Consider the following 20,752-nt stretch of genomic DNA (forward strand, 5'->3'; position numbering starts at 1 on the left):
GAAAGTAAATTCTGAATTTTTTCTGGAGATCAAGGTCAAGGCACAGAATCCACGTAGCTTGAAGTCCAGTGTGAAGTTTCCACAGTCAGTAATGGTTTGGGTGCTGTGTCATCTACTTGTTCTGGTCCACTGTGTTTTCTGAAGTCCTGAGTCAATGCAACAATCTATCAGGACATTTTAGAGCTGTATGGAAATGCTGGTTTTATTTTCCCGCAGGACTTGGTACCGCCCCACAATGCCAAAGGAACGGTGTTACTGTGCTTGATTGGCACGCAAACTGGACTGACCAGAACATCATAGAGAATCTATGGAGGATTGTCAAGAGGAAAATGAGAGACACCAGAACCAACATGGCAGATGACCCGAAGGCAGCTATCAAAGCAATCTGGGCTCCCTGAACACCTCAGTAGAACCAGAGGCTGATCTCCTCCAGGCCACACTAGAGTTGCAGCAGATTATCTGTGCATTTTAAGCCTGAGTCAGAGCAAGACACAATGCTGTGATTAACATTACAAAGGGACACAGTTTCTGCATTCAGAAATCTCAGTTCAAACTCCCAGAAAGCCAACTTCACTGAGTTGTCCTTTTAAACATTTGCAGCTTTAGCTAGAAGGGGTTCAGTGGGTTGGTTTGAACACCTGAAGCTGCAGAATAACACATTTATAGCGTGGGAGTTTAGCCTTCAGGACAAGGCGGGGCTTTGGTTCTCCAACCTTCTGGCCTGCCTTACTGTAATCGTGTTACATAAAGTGCAGCATGATTCACACACCCTTTTATTTAAAAAAGATAAAAACTGAGTCATTTTGCATAGAAAGAAAATATTACGGGTTGTGAGCAAAACAACAATGTTTGACAATAAATCTTCAATTAAGTAAAAACTCTATATTTAAAATCTTATCTTTGTAGCAAACTTGGACAATATTCCAGGGACATAATGTTATGAGGAGACACAGTCTGTCCAAACACAGCATATCAGCACCTCTGATTAAAATCTCAAGCACGATGGTGGAAGGTTGATGATTTGGGCTGTTTTTGAAGCCACAGTGGGCACCATAAGCTTCTCTGTATACCAAAGTATTGAAGCAATTTCATGCATAAATTATAATAATTTTACTTCAGATTGTTCCTGTTTTCAGGGATCTTTACAAAATATAATAATAAAATGTCTTAATTCATTCAATCAGTTTTTCCACATATTCACTCAAATTGAAAACGTGTGTTTAGACTGTGTGACAAATAGATAAATACAGTATCATCCCAAGAAGAAAAAACATAGAATAATGTGGAATTTCTGTGGCTAAATATGTGACCATTCAATATATATACAGTACAGACCAAAGGTTTGGACACACCTTCTCATTCAAAGAGTTTTCTTTATTTTCATGACTATGAATATTGTAGCTTCACATTGAAGGCATCAAAACTATGAATTAACACATGTGGAATTATATACTGAACAAAAAAGTGTGAAACAACTGAAAATATGTCTTATATTCTAGGTTCTTCAAAGTAGCCACCTTTTACTTTGATTACTGCTCCACACACTCTTGGCATTCTGTTGATGAGCTTCAAGAGGTAGTCACCTGAAATGGTTTTCCAACAGTCTTGAAGGAGTTCCCAGCGATGCTTAGCACTTGTTGGCCCTTTTGCCTTCACTCTGCGGTCCAGCTCACCCCAAACCATCTCGACTGGGTTCAGATCTGTGACTGTGGAGACCAGGTCATCTGGCGCAGCACCTCATCACACCTCCTCCTCCATGCTTCACGGTTGGAACCAGGCATGTAGAGTCCATCCGTTCACCTCTTCTGCGCCACACAAAGACACGGTGGTTGGAACCAAAGATCTCAAACTTGGACTCATCAGACCAAATCACAGATTTCCACTGGTCTAATGTCCATTCCTTGTGTTCTTTAGCCCAAACAAGTCTCTTCTGCTTGTTGCCTGTCCTCAGCAGTGGTTTCCTAGCAGCTATTTTACCATGAAGGCCTGATTCACACAGTCTCCTCTTAACAGTTGTTCTAGAGATGTGTCTGCTGCTAGAACTCTGTGTGGCATTGACCTGTTCTCTAATCTGAGCTGCTGTTAACCTGCGATTTCTGAGGCTGGTGACTCGGATGAACTTATCGTCCGCAGCAGAGGTGACTCTTGGTCTTCCTTTCCTGGGGCGTTCCTCATGTGAGCCAGTTTCTTTGTAGCGCTTGATGGTTTTTGCGACTGCACTTGGAGACACTTTCAAAGTTTTCCCAATTGTTCGGACTGACTGACCTTCATTTCTTAAAGTAATGATGGCCACTCGTTTTTCTTTACTTAGCTGCTTTTTTCTTGCCATAATACAAATTCTAACAGTCTATTCAGTAGGACTATCAGCTGTGTACAGTATCCACCTCCTGCACAACACAACTGATGGTCCCAACCCCATTTATAAGGCTTGAAATCCCACTTATTAAACCTGACAGGGCACACCTGTGAAGTGAAAACCATTTCAGGTGACTACCTCTTGAAGCTCATCAACAGAATGCCAAGAGTGTGGAGCAGTAATCAAAGCAAAAGGTGGCTACTTTGAAGAACCTAGAATATAAGACATATTTTCAGTTGTTTCACACTTTTTTGTTCATTGTATAATTCCACATTTGTTAATCCATAGTTTTGATGCCTTCAGTGTGAAGCTACAATATTCATAGTCATGAAAATAAAGAAAACTCTTTGAATGAGAAGGTGTGTCCAAACCTTTGGTCTGTATTGTATATACAGGGGTTGGACAATGAAACTGAAACACCTGTCATTTTAGTGTGGGAGGTTTCATGGCTAAATTGGACCAGCCTGGTAACCAGTCTTCATTGATTGCACATTGCACCAGTAAGAGCAGAGTGTGAAGGTTCAATTAGCAGGGTAAGAGCACAGTTTTGCTCAAAATATTGAAATGCACACAACATTATGGGTGACATACAGGTCCTTCTCAAAATATTAGCATATTGTGATAAAGTTCATTATTTTCCATAATGTAATGATGAAAATTTAACATTCATATATTTTAGATTCATTGCACACTAACTGAAATATTTCAGGTCTTTTATTGTCTTAATACGGATGATTTTGGCATACAGCTCATGAAAACCCAAAATTCCTATCTCACAAAATTAGCATATTTCATCCGACCAATAAAAGAAAAGTGTTTTTAATACAAAAAACGTCAACCTTCAAATAATCATGTACAGTTATGCACTCAATACTTGGTCGGGAATCCTTTTGCAGAAATGACTGCTTCAATGCGGCGTGGCATGGAGGCAATCAGCCTGTGGCACTGCTGAGATCTTATGGAGGCCCAGGATGCTTCGATAGCGGCCTTTAGCTCATCCAGAGTGTTGGGTCTTGAGTCTCTCAACGTTCTCTTCACAATATCCCACAGATTCTCTATGGGGTTCAGGTCAGGAGAGTTGGCAGGCCAATTGAGCACAGTGATACCATGGTCAGTAAACCATTTACCAGTGGTTTTGGCACTGTGAGCAGGTGCCAGGTCATGCTGAAAAATGAAATCTTCATCTCCATAAAGCTTTTCAGCAGATGGAAGCATGAAGTGCTCCAAAATGTCCTGATAGCTAGCTGCATTGACCCTGCCCTTGATAAAACACAGTGGACCAACACCAGCAGCTGACACGGCACCCCAGACCATCACTGACTGTGGGTACTTGACACTGGACTTCTGGCATTTTGGCATTTCCTTCTCCCCAGTCTTCCTCCAGACTCTGGCACCTCGATTTCCGAATGACATGCAGAATTTGCTTTCATCCGAAAAAAGTACTTTGGACCACTGAGCAACAGTCCAGTGCTGCTTCTCTGTAGCCCAGGTCAGGCGCTTCTGCCGCTGTTTCTGGTTCAGAAGTGGCTTGACCTGGGGAATGCGGCACCTATAGCCCATTTCCTGCACACGCCTGTGCACGGTGGCTCTGGATGTTTCTACTCCAGACTCAGTCCACTGCTTCCGCAGGTCCCCCAAGGTCTGGAATCGGCCCTTCTCCACAATCTTCCTCAGGGTCCGGTCACCTCTTCTCGTTGTGCAGCGTTTTCTGCCACACTTTTTCCTTCCCACAGACTTCCCACTGAGGTGCCTTGATACAGCACTCTGGGAACAGCCTATTCGTTCAGAAATTTCTTTCTGTGTCTTACCCTCTTGCTTGAGGGTGTCAATAGTGGCCTTCTGGACAGCAGTCAGGTCGGCAGTCTTACCCATGATTGGGGTTTTGAGTGATGAACCAGGCTGGGAGTTTTAAAGGCCTCAGGAATCTTTTGCAGGTGTTTAGAGTTAACTCGTTGATTCAGATGATTAGGTTCATAGCTCGTTTAGAGAGCCTTTTAATGATATGCTAATTTTGTGAGATAGGAATTTTGGGTTTTCATGAGCTGTATGCCAAAATCATCCGTATTAAGACAATAAAAGACCTGAAATATTTCAGTTAGTGTGCAATGAATCTAAAATATATGAATGTTAAATTTTCATCATTACATTATGGAAAATAATGAACTTTATCACAATATGCTAATATTTTGAGAAGGACCTGTACCAGAGTTCAAAAGAGGACAAATTGTTGGTGCACGTCTTGCTGGCGCATCTGTGACCAAGACAGCAAGTCTTTGTGATGTATCAAGAGCCACGGTATTCAGGGTAATGTCAGCATACCACCAAGAAGGACGAACCACATCCAACAGGATTAACTGTGGACGCAAGAGGAAGCTGTCTGAAAGGGATGTTCGGGTGCTAACCCGGATTGTATCCAAAAAACATAAAACCACGGCTGCCCAAATCACGGCAGAATTAAATGTGCACCTCAACTCTCCTGTTTCCACCAGAACTGTCCGTCGGGAGCTCCACAGGGTCAATATACACGGCCGGGCTGCTATAGACAAACCTTTGGTCACTCATGCCAATGCCAAACGTCGGTTTCAATGGTGCAAGGAGAAACAAATTTTGCAGGATGACAATGCACCAATACACACAGCAAGACTGGTGAAAGATTGGTTTGATGAATATGAAAGTGAAGTTGAACATCTCCCATGGCCTGCACAGTCACCAGATCTAAATATTATTGAGCCACTTTGGGGTGTTTTGGAGGAGCGAGTCAGGAAACGTTTTCCTCCACTAGTATCACGTAGTGACCTGGCCACTATCCTGCAAGAAGAATGGCTTAAAATCCCTCTGACCACTGTGCAGGACTTGTATATGTCATTCCCAAGATGAATTGATGCTGTATTGGCCGCAAAAGGAGGCCCTACACCATACTAATAAATTATTGTGGTCTAAAACCAGGTGTTCCAGTTTCATTGTCCAACCCCTGTACACATATATATATATATATATATATATGTATTAAAAAATGAACTGACTCCCATTTCCTCCCATCTCACTCATCTCTCATTCTGATCGTGAATTTGACTCATCGCACATCCTCACGTCTTCAGGTGGTTCAGCATCCTCAGCTCCACTGACCTTCATAGGTTTTACTGCAGTTGAAGTATTTTCAGGAGCTGATAGAAGCAGTACTGCCAACAATATCGCTAGTGAAGCATAATCTACGCTTTAATGGAAATAATGAATTGCAACTTTCTAACCAAAGAAAAATCTGTATTTTTGAGAACAGTTATAACAGTTCTATTAGTAAATAATTGATAAAGCCAGTATTCATTTACCTGTAAGCATCTCAGGATATAGAAAGATTTGAAAATATTTAAGATGTGATACCGTTTCTGGTTAGCTGTCAGTCATGGATGTTTATGTGAACTTACACTTGTTGGCCAGTAGGAGGCAGTGTATGGAATAACCCACATCCATGGAAGTATACCATAAACATCCACACACATAAATGAAGATGTATTGTGGATAGTTGTGCACTGCGGTGACCACTGTGCACGAGAGGGTTGGATGTCAAATGTGACTCCGTGTGTCCGACAGCTGAAGCCCGGTTCAAACTGGGCCATCAACAGGACGGTGATCCAAAAACAACAGACAATCTACAACAAAATGCCTGGAAAAGAAAATCAAGGTGCCGCAAAGGCTTAATCAAAGTTCAGACCTCAGCCTGAAATGCTTTGGTGGGGCCTTCAGTGGACAGTGGACCAAACTTCCTCCACATCAGCTGGAGAGATGGATAAACACAAACAGAAAAATGACTGCTGAGATTTGTTGATGTTAAAGATTATTCTAGATTTTAAAAAACATGCATAAAACAGTGTGATATGATCATCTGAGACCAGCTGAGGACCCGATGAATGTTGACTCTGTCCTGACAGCTGATTCTGCAGATGGGATGCGTGTGGTTTCATGTAGCTTTCTGTTACTGACTTTGTTTATCTTGGTTCATTTTTTTTTACCATGATAATACTTTAAAATACAAAAAAGCTAGTTTCATTAATAATTGGCCAGTTAGGTAGTGAAGTTAGCAGGGACAGCAGGAAAACCCAGACAACCTTCTCCTCAGCAGCTCTCTTCATTTCATTCTGGAGGATCTTGAGGTTTCACTGCACCAGAAAGGATATTTGTCTTTTTCTTGGGGCGGGGGGCTCCAACTCTGGGTCTCAAGAGCAACTGTTCTGAAACCTTTAGATTCAACCCTGGTCTAAAACACCTAAATGGTTTGTTACCAGGACCTCTACAAAACCTGATGACATAATGAGAAGGTAATTTAGTCAATTGATTCAGGTGTGTTGGAGCAGGGATGCATCTGAAAGTTGCAGAATAGTAGCTCTTGAGGACTTGACTTGGAGACCCCTGTCCTGGGGTCTTTCCCCAGGGTGAAGGCACCTGGAAAACCTCCAAAGCACGGCCTCTTGATCAGATTAGCCACTCAAGGTTTATTTATGGAGCGCTTTCAAAAACAACATGATGACCGAAGTGACAGGTTGGGGTTAGGGTCTTTTCAATGTGGAGGATCAACAAGTCTACCCTACAGAGGAAGCTCTTCTCAGCTGCTGGCATCCAGAATCTCATCATCATTCATATTTCAGGACCATCTCAGGGGTAAATACAGAATTTCTCAATTTTTCTCACCACTGCAAATAAAGCCTTGATCCACCTTACGTGGAAGGATAATTCACCGTTTCCTGGTTGAGACCCTGTTCAGATCTATTGTCACCCAAACAACTCCACACTCATAAACACCACCTTAACGAGGTGGAGGGTGTCCTCCATTAATCTGAAACACCATAAGTAAACTTAATATGGTGTACTTAAGTAACACCATAAGTACCATAAACTCAAAAGGTCCTGCATTAATCTTGGGGCTGGGTTTGCCACACATTAGATCTATTATTGTTTTGTCTTTGGTCTTGAAGGTTTGGGTGAAAGGGTTTCCTTAATTAACCAATAAACTAAAGTTCTTTTAGCTTAATTGATTTTAAATGTATCAGCTGAAATGTTCTCTTTAAGCACATTTTAATGTTTGTTGCCTTGACAGCCAGCAGCTGCAACATTATACTTCTAGATTTTCTCAGTTTTATTAGACAGTGTTTTTATAGAAGTGGATCATCTCTCAGATTAAATTCAGGAGGAAGTGTCTGAAACAGGAGTGTGTCACCGTTCTGTCAGCTGAGACCGGCGAGGACATCCCACCGCCTGCAGTACACTCACTCATTACGCCTGCTGGGGGGTTGTTGTAATGGTGGCTGCTTGTGTTGCGAGTTAAGATGCAGCTCGATGTAGGTCAGGATTCATTCCCCTGTAACCTCGGGACCCGGACTCGAGTCTTTTCAGACAGCACACGGCCCCAGGGCCACGCATACACACACAATCTGACCCACGAAACAAAGCAAAGAGACATGAACACTGAAGCTCAGAGAGACACAGCGAAGCGGAGAGTGATGTGCTGCACCCTGGAGATGTGTGCCACGCTTTGCTGCACTTTGACAGTAACATAGACTGATCCCTCCGCCTCTCGCTGTTGTTTATGAAACTTTGACTCGGTTTTCACTGACTCCCCAAACTCACCAAATGTGACACTTTTCTTTCTCAGCACAAAATCTGATCCAACGCGCAGAAAAGTGTCCCAGGCAGAAAACTTGCCAGGATGTGATGTAGTGAAATGAAACGAACAGATTCTCAGCTAAATCCTGCCTGGGAGGCTTAAATGGAACCACTGCAAACACACAACACTTCTTACACAACCAGAACTACTGATCAAATGGTGACAAGTGGGTCCGGCGGTGCATCTGATCCAGTTAGCTGCCAGTAATGTTGGTGGTGGACATGATGTCTCGGATTTAAAATTAGCTAAAAAGAAGGCGGATTTCCACCAATCAACATTCAGTGCTGGTGTCGGGATGATTTGGACTGTTCTGTTCGTTTAGTGGTAGTTCTGGTTCTATTTTGAGTTTCTAAGTTGTAGTTTCCAAGTTTGTTGTGGTTAGTCTGGTTACCTCCTGTTTCCCTCGCCTGTTGCTGTCGTGTTTGGGGTCTTGCTCATGTTGAGTCATGTTCTGTTGTTCGGTCCTTTAGGTTCCTTTAGGTTCCCCCTGTCTGTGGTTCTCTGGTCTCCTCACTCAGCTGCTCTAACGTTGGTTGTTTAGTCTCCCACCTGTCATCACCTGTCCTCAGAAGACCTTACTCCCTGCTTTATTCAGTCTGTTTGTTGGATCTCTGTCTTTGGTTCTGCTCTTTGTGTCGTGTTTTTGGGATTTTTTGGACTCTTTGTTTCATAACTTTCAGTGTTATTTGTTCAACTCCTCATTTTTCTAAGGATTCAAGGATTTTTATTATCATACCATTCATCTGTTAAGGTACAAAATTCGGTCTCAGTTCCCGGTTAAGAAGCCTAATATCTCAGTAAAAAGAAAACTAAGTATAACATACAAAGCTAAATCTAATAAATAGCAAGCAGTTTCATCCACCTCTGTCACCCGTCTGGGCCTGATACTCGGGCCACTTCTCTCTTCTGTATATACGATTCCACTAAATCCTGGATGACTTAATCTTCTGCTTTAAAATACAGACAACACAGATTTCATACATTTTTGTATTTGGATCAGAACATCTGAAGAACAAACAGCTTGGACAGTCGCTGACTCTGGGTGCCATTAACGCGGCCTCCTGATCTTATGTAAGGAACCTTGGTGTGGTCTTGGACCAGTACATGTGCTTTCAACCCCATTTTAAACTGGTTTCTTCAGGTTTACTGGTGGTTCCTAGAATTTAAAGGTAGAATGGGAGGCAGATCTTTCAGTGGTCTGGTTCCTCTTCTATGGAACAAGCTCCCAGTTTATGTTGAGGAAAATCTATACCTTTGAGCCCAGCCTTAGAACAGTTGTTTTAGGATGTATTCACACCTGCCACTTTTGGTTCCGCTTTAAACGGACCAGAGTTTGTTTCCCTCCTTGGTCCGATCCTTCTGTGCAGGTGTGAATACACTCAAGCGTTCAGCACGTAGAGAACGTCTGCGTTCAGCACGTAGAGAACGTCGGCGTTCAGCACGTAGAGAACGTCTGCGTTCAGCACGTAGAGAACGTCGGCGTTCAGCACGTAGAGAACGTCGGCGTTCAGCACGTAGAGAACGTCGGCGTTCAGCACGTAGAGAACGTCGGCGTTCAGCACGTAGAGAACGTCGGCGTTCAGCACGTAGAGAACGTCTGCGTTCAGCACGTAGAGAACGTCTGCGTTCAGCACGTAGAGAACGTCGGCGTTCAGCACGTAGAGAACGTCGGCGTTCAGCACGTAGAGAACGTCGGCGTTCAGCACGTAGAGAACGTCTGCGTTCAGCACGTAGAGAACGTCTGCGTTCAGCACGTAGAGAACGTCGGCGTTCAGCACGTAGAGAACGTCTGCGTTCAGCACGTAGAGAACGTCTGCGTTCAGCACGTAGAGAACGTCTGCGTTCAGCACGTAGAGAACGTCGGCGTTCAGCACGTAGAGAACGTCGGCGTTCAGCACGTAGAGAACGTCGGCGTTCAGCACGTAGAGAACGTCGGCGTTCAGCACGTAGAGAACGTCGGCGTTCAGCACGTAGAGAACGTCTGCGTTCAGCACGTAGAGAACGTCGGCGTTCAGCACGTAGAGAACGTCTGCGTTCAGCACGTAGAGAACGTCTGCGTTCAGCACGTAGAGAACGTCGGCGTTCAGCACGTAGAGAACGTCTGCGTTCAGCACGTAGAGAACGTCTGCGTTCAGCACGTAGAGAACGTCGGCGTTCAGCACGTAGAGAACGTCGGCGTTCAGCACGTAGAGAACGTCGGCGTTCAGCACGTAGAGAACATCGGCGTTCAGCACGTAGAGAACGTCTGCGTTCAGCACGTAGAGAACGTCTGCGTTCAGCACGTAGAGAACGTCGGCGTTCAGCACGTAGAGAACGTCTGCGTTCAGCACGTAGAGAACGTCGGCGTTCAGCACGTAGAGAACGTCTGCGTTCAGCACGTAGAGAACGTCTGCGTTCAGCACGTAGAGAACGTCGGCGTTCAGCACGTAGAGAACGACGGCGTTCAGCACGTAGAGAACGTCGGCGTTCAGCACGTAGAGAACGTCTGCGTTCAGCACGTAGAGAACGTCTGCGTTCAGCACGTAGAGAACGTCTGCGTTCAGCACGTAGAGAACGTCTGCGTTCAGCACGTAGAGAACGTCGGCGTTCAGCACGTAGAGAACGTCGGCGTTCAGCACGTAGAGAACGTCGGCGTTCAGCACGTAGAGAACGTCTGCGTTCAGCACGTAGAGAACGTCTGCGTTCAGCACGTAGAGAACGTCGGCGTTCAGCACGTAGAGAACGTCGGCGTTCAGCACGTAGAGAACGTCTGTTCCAACATTATAAATAAAACGTCTCAAAGTCTGTGTTGAATGAGCTGCTCTTCAGCCTCATAATAATATTACAGCTTTAATAACGACATAAATATGCAGAACAGAGGAGCTGAACGCAGCTCGAATACAGATGTTTTCCTACATTTCCGGGTCTGTGTTCTGTCCCGCCCCCGTCATTTCTGTCCAATGGGAACAAAGATCGTCACCCGCATGGCTTTGATTAACAGTAATAGTTAATTGCAAAAGTACAATGTGAAAACAAAACGCACCAAATGGAAAAAATAAAGTTCGCTTTTGGTCCCAGAATACACCCTAAGGGTCCTTTGGACCCTTAATCTCTGAATTGCTTTGTCATATTTGCACCATTTAAACAGTTTTTAAAACACATTTCCTGCTGTAAAGATGTGAAAAGGTTACATTCAAAGCTGATGTGTTTGAAGCTGTAAAAGGTTCTGAATGAGTGTCAGAAGGTGACGACTTGGACCGAAACCAAGTTGTATCTGTTGTTAAAACCTAATATTATGCAGATGAACCTTGAAAGACATTATGAGCGCTAAGTTCAACTCATTTTCTAAATTCAGATTAAAGCAGCTCTTTCCTTTGGTTTCCTGGTCAGGTTCTGCAGCCATGTGACAGAAGAATTGTCTATTTTTATAAAGTATTGTTGCATAAAGCAGTAACTTCAGTGTGGTATCATCACACAGAGCCATTACACAAGTGCATCGCCCTCTGATTCCCAGCCCACACTGGGAAACAAGAACACATTCTGCACTTTAAAGAAGCCACCAAGCAGACATTCAGCGAGGAAAGCCAACAGCAGGGGCTAGTTTTACCAGCAGATTCTGCAGAGATTTACTCAGATTGAAAGATGCTTAAACAATCCGCTGATAATGAAATACTCAAATAAAAAGATCAGATGCAAGAAGGTTAGAAAACTAGGAGCTAAGACTGACACTGAAGGACAGAAAGGCAAACATCTCCTCTGAGCTGAACAGCTTTTCCTCTGACAGAAACACTCAGAAACACTCAGGAGGAAAATGGATGGTGAGCTGTGTGATTTGTGAAAAGTGGAGGGTGAGTCACCCTTTTCTTTTGTAGCGTGCACACAAAGAGTGTCAGCTTCAATGAAATGAATGGAAGAAACCCTAAAATAATTTGATATGTGAATGTTTTGTTCCTGTGCAAAGATTCAGGATGGACATAATGGCCTGCGTCAGTTCTTACATGCAACACAAACAATCATTCCTGACATAAATCCCACAGTTTGAGCTGTTTTTAAAGGAGGTGCACTGTACAACTACTGGCTGCACGGAGCCCTGAGCTCTGCATGCACCGCAACCCATTTATGTCAACCTGTCAATCTCCATGAAGTAACATGAAACGGCCGACTGTGCTGTTCTTAAGGCCGATTCAGATCAACAGCGTGCTCTGTTGCTCTGCAGACAGCAGCCACAGATGGAGGATCCCAGTGTGCAGCTGGAACCTGACCTGCAGATGTTAGTTGAAACAATGAACTGGGAAATGATCACTCCTGTATGTTCACAGCAGGGGAGAGATGACCACTGGCCGCCTGTTCAAACCTGATTTATTGGTAACCATGCTGAAGGATGCTTGTGGAGTGTTTCTATAAATAACAAATACTGAGGCAGACTGGAGGCTTTCCCTTTCCCATCATCTCACTGACTGCTCGGCTGCAGCTAAAATCAAATCTCTGAAGATGAATTAATGATGCAGGAGAGGATCGCTCATCTGGTTGCTCTGCTGAAAACGATCTGCTTCTCTCACATGATTTATGCCTTTTAATGAGGTCCTGTATACGATACACCTCCCATAAGGTCTGTGGTGGAGAAATCCTGCTGTGAGACCTCCACCTTACTTGGGACCTGGGTCGTGGTAGATTCAGAGATGTGTAAAACTGTTCCCACAGATATTCCTGCTGTTTATTTGTTACAGCCTGAAATCCTGGTGCTGAAGGATGGACATTTAATGAAACAAAGCTGATGAGATGAAACATGAAATATTCTGGCTTCACTCTATCTGATCAGGCATGAAAATGAAAGGAAACATCAGAATCACTGTTTCATCCTTAAATGAATAATAGATGCATATTTGCATGAGCTGAGCACCCTGTGGTGGATGTAGTGAAATGTTCAGGTCACCTCAGCAGTCATCAGCTCATTTTAGAACCTCCTTTGTTTCCCATGTTTCCCAAATGTCTGCTCCGTCGTGCCATGAGAGCATCAACCTTTCAAGGATAAAACAACAAACCGGGTGGTAAACAACTCGAAAACACTCATCCAGCAGATGAGCCTTTTAATTAGCAATGTGCTCAGCCAGAAAATATAAAAAACAATATGGGTATTTAGTTTTCACTGACTAATTACAGACGTACAGCTGTGCCATGACAAGAACAAAAAAGCAGCAAAAAGCCGTTTTCCAAGAAAAACTCCCATCTGATGTGCAGATGTGAAGCTGGAGCTGTAATCTGCTGAGCCGTTAACACACGAACATATTCAAATAAGCCTTTTGAGGGAAAGAGATCCTTTTGTTTGAGCCCAAATATGAGCCAGATTTTATTCTGAGAAGCATCTTCTGTACAATCAGTATCTCAGAGTTCAGTTCTCGTACTCGTACTCCTCGTCTTCCACTTTATCCAGGACTGGGTCGCGGGGACAGCAGACTCAGCAGAGACGCCCAGACGTCCCTCTCCCCAGACACCTCTTCCAGCTCCTCCGGGGGGAGCCCAAGACGTTCCCAGGCCAGCCGAGAGACATAGTCCCTCCAGCGTGTCCTGGGCCTCCTCCCGGTGGGACGTGCCTGGAACACCTCCCGAGGAAGGCGTCCAGGAGGCATCCGGTATAGATGCCCGAGCCACCTCAACTGGCTCCTCTCGATGTGGAGGAGCAGCAGCTCTACTCCAAGCTCCTCCCGGATGGCCGAGCTCCTCAGGCTATCTCTAAGGGAGAGCCCGGCCACCCTACGGAGGAAGCTCATTTCAGCTGCTTGTATCCGGGATCTCGTTCTTTCGGTCATGACCCAAACTTCATGGCCATAGGTGAGGGTAGGAAAGTAAATTGAGAGCTTCACTTTTCGGCTCAGCTCTCTCTTCACCACAACAGACCGGCACAGCGTCCCCATTACTGCGGCAGCTGCACCGATCCGTCTGTCGATCTCCCGCTCCATTCTTCCCTCACTCGTGAACAAGACCCCGAGATACTTGAACTCCTCCACTTGAGGCAGGAACTCCCCTCCAACCTGAAGAGGACAAGCCACCCTTTTCTCGTCAAGAACAATAATTTAAAAAGATTTTTCTAAAACATCCTGATTCATCACCAGGAGCTTAAGAATTTGTGCAAAGATTTGTTCAGATGATAAATAGAAATAATCTGAATCAGTTTTTCTTTCTATGAGATGTCATAATGTGGTTTGGTAAAGGACCCAAACACAGGAATGTGGCAGCAGCAACGACTAAAACAACTTACAGCACATGAGGAGGTCAGGACATGGAGTATGGACCTAGTAACATCCAGAGAAACAGACCCAGAGACTTGCAGAACTTAAAACTGAAGCAGAGGAGGAAACTGACAAGAGAACCAGAAGAGCTAATCAGAGGAAATGTGGGACAGCTGTGGCACAATGAAGGCAGGGAAGCTGAGGAAGGGAGGCTAATTAACACAGAGGGAGCTGAACAGAGGTCCAAAGAAACTAGAAACCATAAAGGGGAGGCAAATGATCTGAGAGAAATTAAATCCAAATGTACAAAGAACAGAACAGCTAACTATGAACACACTCATGGTTAAAGTTGCTACTGCTGACATCGGTGGGTCCAACAACAAACTGGACCTTAGAGGGTAACAATAAGATGTCATCAAAGTTCATGTTTCACTAATTATCTAAGCTTCACCATGTGTGGTCATGGAGTGGGGGCTGGTGCCTGTCTCCAGCATTATTTGGGACAGAGGCATGGACCCCCTGGGGAGGTCGCGCGTCCAACATGGGACAACACAGAGACACACAATCCTGCACACCCTCAGTGCTAAAGGCAGTTTAATATGGGGTTCCATTAGTGCCAAAAACATTTTTCTGCTGCTGCTTTACCAAAAAGAAAAAAAAATGTTCGACAAAAAACGACATAATATGGAACATTTAATAAAATATTAAACATTAATTAAATGTCGATATTTTGCTCTGCAGCCCAGTTTCCAAAGATAAATCAGCTGTTTTCAGTAACTTGATGCTTGTTTGGTTTTCGTCTTCCCTCTGATGATTAAATCACGTCTCTGTTCAACTGTGGAAGAGCTGAAGATGCCCTGAGTATCACATTTATCCTCAAATCCCTTAAAAGTTTCCTGATACTTTAGTGACCAGCGACTTGGTTCAAAACGTTCAGCTGTGGCTTCGCCTGCAGAGTTTCCATCCAAGTTAACCAAATAAAAAGGAAATGCAACAGGTGGACACCTTAACGCAGGTAGCAGTTAACAATCACTTTTAGGTCAAAACTGAAAGAACAAATGAGAACTGAACCTTTTGAACAGTGAGTATCAAACAACTGAAAGTGTCCAGTTCAAAGAAACAAAGAGTACTGAATGTGTAGAACCTCCTGAAGCTAATACCAGAACATCTGCAGAAAAATTCAGCTGTGACTCTTCATGTCTGAACTTCCAAGAAGAAATGAATTCAAGATGAAAAGGTTTTCTGTATTTTGAAATTTGAGTCGTTTGCCTCTCAGTGCTTTGTAACGTGATCCGCATTGACAGAACCCGGACCTACAGGCTCGGGGAGGCGGTTCTCTGCTATAAAGGGCCTGTTTGACTGGACCTCTGCCATCCTTTCTGCTGTTTCACAATTTTTCCAACAGCTCAAAGTAAAGTTGCTTCAAACGAACAACTCTGAGAGGTTGTACTGTTTTCTGAACCTCGGTATTCCTTCAGCCGGCATCACATGTTGGGTTGAAAGGTTAACCCTGCAGACTCTACAGTAACTTCCCTGGATGAACAACAGGAACAGCTGCTGATACGGGATGCTTCTCTGGATGATTTACAATGCTTTGTTTGGAGACAGTTCATCAAACTGGAAAATGATCCTGATCTGATGGACCTTTCATTTGTCTCCTGTAAAAGCCCATCTGTACAGTGAAGCACAGTGGAGGCAGTGTTATGGTATGGGCCCACTGGACATAACTGAGGAGAGGTGAACACATCTAAACACAAAAACAGAAAAGACCTGAAAGCATTAATCTGAGATAATGGTTCTGTAGTGACCTGAAAGTGATCTGGAGATGCTTCAGACACTCTGACTGACCCACTGCCCGGTTCCGAAGTTAATAAGCCTGGTTGGCTCAGGTCCAGCAAAAGACGTTGTTTAAATTTAAACGTATTAATCCAGAATGCAGATTAATGACTCGAGAAACATGTTTGATTGTTAAAGAACCCGAGCTTCCAGCAAACAGAAACTTCCACCAACAGCTCCTCTAAACAGGTCCCGGTCTGTGACTCGTTAACACCGTGTCATAATAACAAGGAGGGAGAAAGCAGGGCACGTGTCTTCATCACAAGGGTTGTAGTCAATGTAAAAAACAGAAATAAATGACCAATGGTCGTTTATTTTTAATTGGGACAAAGATAGCCCATAAAAGAACACAATAAAACTCTTAAAACTCTCACTGTGCAAGAAGACCAACAGAAACAGAACAGTCAACGTTTGATTGGTCAGCATTTACAAAGTTCAGAGGTCAAATGAGTTAATGAGTGTTAAAAGTTGGAGTTGGGTGGACATAAAGAACTGTGCAGAACTGTTCCACATTCTGTCTCCTTATAACCACACACATCAGAGAAAGTGTGCATGGTTTCATAAGTGTTTTACAAAGAAATATCTGAAAAGTGTGGCATGCTTGTGTATTCTTTGAGCCACCTTTCGCTGCCTTTATGGCTGCAGGTCTTTTTGGTTGTCAGGGTACCAGTTTTGCAAAGCAACCCGAACTCAGTCAGGCTGGATGGGGAACATCTGTAAACATCAGATTTCAATTCCTGCCACAGATTCTTAGTTAAATTTAGGTCTGGACTTTGTCTAGGCCATTGTAACACATGAATCTCCTTTGATCTAAACCATCCATTGTATCTCTAGCTGTATGATCAGGGTGGTTGTCCTGCTGGAAGGTGAACCTCCACCCCAGTCTCAAGTCTTCTGCAGCATCTAACAGGTTTTCCTCCAGGATTTTCCAGGATGTAGTTCCATCCATCTTCTCATCAACTCTGACCATTAGAAATAATCCCAAGTCATTTTTCCCCAAGTCCAGTTCAAGCCTCAGGTCTCAAATAATTGAAATGATAATTTTCTCATGCAATGCTTGCCATTAAGTCTGCAAATATTACTGCAGCAGTTCTGTGTTTCTTCTAATTTAATACATGGACATTTTGTTGTGGGACTTGTGGCAGACAGGAATGCAGTGGAGAGAGGGGAAGACATGCAGCACAGGTCTTCCAGGTCAGGACCTGAACCTGGAACAGCAGCATTGAGGACTGAAGCCTCCATCCGTGTTCTACCGCTATGCCCTCAATCCATGAACATTTAAAAATTAAAACAAATTAAAAAATATATTTTAATCTTTTACATAAAAGAACAAATTAAAACAGTTATGAGCTGCTATAAACTACTTAGATAATTCATTCTAATATTTACTCTATTTGAAATAAAATTTAGATTTGAGGTTAAAGAAAATTATGAGATGAAAATTTGCCAAAGTTGACTTTCTGAATGCTTTTGCTTATCATCTTTGTAAAGACTTGCTAATCTCAGTGTTCATATTGTGGACTTCTTCACTATCTACTGCAGGCTTTGGAGGAGTCCTTCCTCCTGGTTCTGAGCTGGATGTTCTGAATCCACATCTAAAACCTTGCTTTTAATATTAAACGAGAAGCGAGGTAAGGAAACAAGATTTTATGGAAGTTTGCAGATTTTGTTGAAGAGAACAGGAAGTTCTTTTATTTTGATAAGTAGGAAGTGTAATTCTGTCTACATACCGGCTAGCTTTCACTCCTGGCTACATGAGATAAGGATTGTTTTTAAGAGCTCTTAGCCTCGAGTCCAAGTCATGTCTCGAGTCTTTATTGTTGCAGCTTAAGTGCAACTCAAGTCCGAGTCAGAAGCTGGTATCACCATCTCTGCAGACCAGCTTCCTCATCCTGCTGAAAAAGGTAACAATAGCATGATACTGCCACTACCATGTTGGACTGTGGTGATGCTGTGATTAAAGTGATGTATAGTCTTAGTTTTCCAAACGTAGCATTTTGCATGAAGACCAGGAAGTGCCATTCTGGTCTCCTCTGCCAGAACACCTTCTGGTCCACGTTTGCTGTGTCTTCTATGTGACTACAAAGACAACATCTGATGGCTTTCCTTCAACGGTGACTTTCTTCTTGCTCCTCTTCCATAAAGGTCAGGTTTGTGGAGGGCACTACTAGCTCTGGCTGTATGTTCAGGACGGTTGTCCTGCTGGAAAGAAAACCTCCACCCGATTCTCAAGTCTGCAGCATCTAACAGGTTTTCCTTCATGATTTTCCTGGATTTACCTCTCACCAGCTTCCCTGTACCTGCTGAAGAAAACTATCCCCACAGCACGATGCTGCTACCATATTCTTTGCTTGTGGGTATGGTGTGCTCAAGGTGATTTCTTCTTACCACTCATTGCTGTAGGTCAGATTAGTGGAGTGCACAACTAATAGATGTCCTGTGGGTTAGATTCTTCCATCTGAGCTGTGGATCTCTGCAGCTTCTCTTGGTCTCTTGGTTTAGGTGGATGTCCATGTCTTGGTAGGTCTGCAGTTGGTCCATCCTCTCTCCATGTTCAGATGATGGATTGAACAGAGCTTTAAGAGATGTTTAAAACTTGGGATGCTCTAGAACCTAACCCTGCTTTAAACAGAACCAGAACGTTCTCCCTGACCTGTCAGCTTTTTTCCTTGGTCTTCATGATGCTGGTTGTTCTCTAATGTTCTTTAACAGACCTTAAGACCTTAGTCTCAGATTACATCACACACCATTTGATCCTGTTTACTAATTAGGTGACATCTGAAGGATTTTATTTCTGTGAATCTGAGTAAAGGGGGCTGAATACAAAATCACGTTCCACATTTTCTAGATCTTTCTTTGCAGAAAATTTTGAAAATCATGCATTATTTTTTTTCCTTCTGCATCACACAAAATCCTAATAAAATATGTTTGGCTTCTCCTCTGAGGTGGACCTGAGATACAACAGAACTCTGCAGTTCTGGAAGAATGAAGGACGGTCACTTCAAAACAAACAGAAAAGGTTTTCCTGTAACATGTGACTCACTAAGATTGTTAAATAGACCATTGTATAAATTATAAATTTCATTTCCAGATTTCTAGCAGGGTTTTCATTCATTAGTTAAAGAGATTGGGGAGAAAAACAGAAATTTTATTAGATAAAAAATAAATTCTAACAGCATAAAGGAATGTTTTGTTTCTTTATAGTGAGGTCTGCTTTTCTTGCTGCTTCCTCCTCGTCTTCACAGAGACAAACACAATACATCCATCCATCCATCCATCCATCCATCCATCCATCCATCCCTATCACTTCAAACACACCTGCTGCAGTCCACTCACCTTGGTCCGAGTGAGGCGACAACCCATCCTGGCTTTTCCTGGAAAAGGTGTGAGTCAGTGGGGAGATGCAGGAGGAGATGTGAGGCTGGGAGGAGAGGAAGGTAAGGATGAAGCTGCAACAGAGACGAGGAGAGAGAAGACGGCGAGAGTTTGCTGAGCACCGTACGCCCACCAGCTCACATCTCCCAACTCTGCTGACCCACAGTCCTCAGCTGATCAGCTGTCCTCCTGCGCCCCCCGGGGGACTCCAGCTCCCATGATGCCTTGGGGTAAACAGCAGCTGCAGTAACTCCAGTTGGTGGGCTGCAGGTCCATCATGTTAAATAAACCCTGTGTGACCTGAGGAAGCAGCATGAGCGAACGAGGCAGAGAAACTGCTGATGAACTGGCAGAAACAGAGGAAGAGAGAGAGATGGAGGTGTGAAAAACAGCTGTCCTCCTCTGACTGTTTCTTCTTCTTGTTTACCCTGCTGTGTCTCTGCATCTCTGCTCCCAGCAGCCAATAACAGAGTCTGGATGGTGAAGGAGGGGAGGTAGTGCCTCTGATTGGCTGAGAGCATCGCTGAATCCATTCAGGCTTTTTGTCTGCTTTATTCCTCCGTCATCAATTTGTTTTTGCTGTGCATGGTTTTTCCTCCCTCTCTGTCTGCAGCAACCCTATTCCCCAACTGCATCCAGCCTGCAGGATGCGTTCGCCTCCCTCTCTGCAAGCAGGATGCATCCATGCCTCCCTCACCTCCAGCCTGCAGGATGCAGATCATCAGGGGTGGTTGTGTGTGATTTGTATTCTAGGTTTCTATAACGTTCTTGGTTTCTGCTTCTCTCTCATACATAAAATCAAGCTAATATTTGTGCTCATGCAGCAGCTTATTGCGACTCTTTGTTGGTGATAAAGCGCCATCTAGTGATAATGTGACACATTTCAACAAATGATGCAAAAATCTCATTAGTTGATGTTTAACTCCGGGGGTCACATACTGGTGAAACTGCATCTCCAACACAGATGCCACAGCACTTCTGCAAATGTATGAAACATTTAATAAAGATCAGGAAGTTCTGTGTTCTGGTCACAAATGAAGAATCCAACAGAATCTGTGGTTTAGATGTCTGTACATAATCACCTTTGCTTAGACTGAAGGTTTTGTTTCAGGATGTTATAATAATCATTTCTCCTTTTCAGGGGTTTCATTGTTCTTGCCCCAGAGTAATCAAACTTACCAGACCAGAGTAAGTTTTGTTGTGGAGGTTCATGGTGGCCAGAGCAGGTCTTTGTTTGGTGTTCATTCTTTCTCTTTCCTGTCCCAACCTCCAAAGAATATGAGCTAAATAGCGAGAACCAAAATCACTGTTGCCTGCATCGAG

General features: G+C 43.8%; 1 protein-coding gene and 1 long non-coding RNA gene across 3 annotated transcripts in view; one reads left to right on the forward strand and one right to left on the reverse strand.

Moving 5' to 3' along the window:
• LOC124868709 overlaps positions 1 to 20,236 on the reverse strand; it is a 33,938-nt gene extending 13,702 nt beyond the window's left edge. Inside the window, exon 1 of one of the 2 annotated variants that reach the window (XM_047366239.1) lies at positions 19,391 to 20,236. In XM_047366239.1, the coding sequence (XP_047222195.1) occupies positions 19,391 to 19,417 (27 nt within the window). In that variant the 5' untranslated portion in view covers positions 19,418 to 20,236. Of the gene's footprint in view, positions 1 to 6,065; positions 6,190 to 19,390 lie in introns of those variants that run through there. The other variant, XM_047366232.1, reaches the window with a different exon arrangement.
• LOC124868795 lies at positions 6,709 to 19,413 on the forward strand. Its single transcript, XR_007038386.1, has 4 exons — positions 6,709 to 7,009; positions 17,597 to 17,685; positions 17,881 to 17,958; positions 19,300 to 19,413. It is a non-coding gene; the product is annotated as an uncharacterized LOC124868795 (long non-coding RNA).
• Positions 20,237 to 20,752: the final 516 nt, after the last annotated feature.

The sequence above is a fragment of the Girardinichthys multiradiatus genome, chromosome 1 (assembly GCF_021462225.1).
Source record: "Girardinichthys multiradiatus isolate DD_20200921_A chromosome 1, DD_fGirMul_XY1, whole genome shotgun sequence".
In the NCBI taxonomy this organism is placed as follows: domain Eukaryota; kingdom Metazoa; phylum Chordata; class Actinopteri; order Cyprinodontiformes; family Goodeidae; genus Girardinichthys; species Girardinichthys multiradiatus.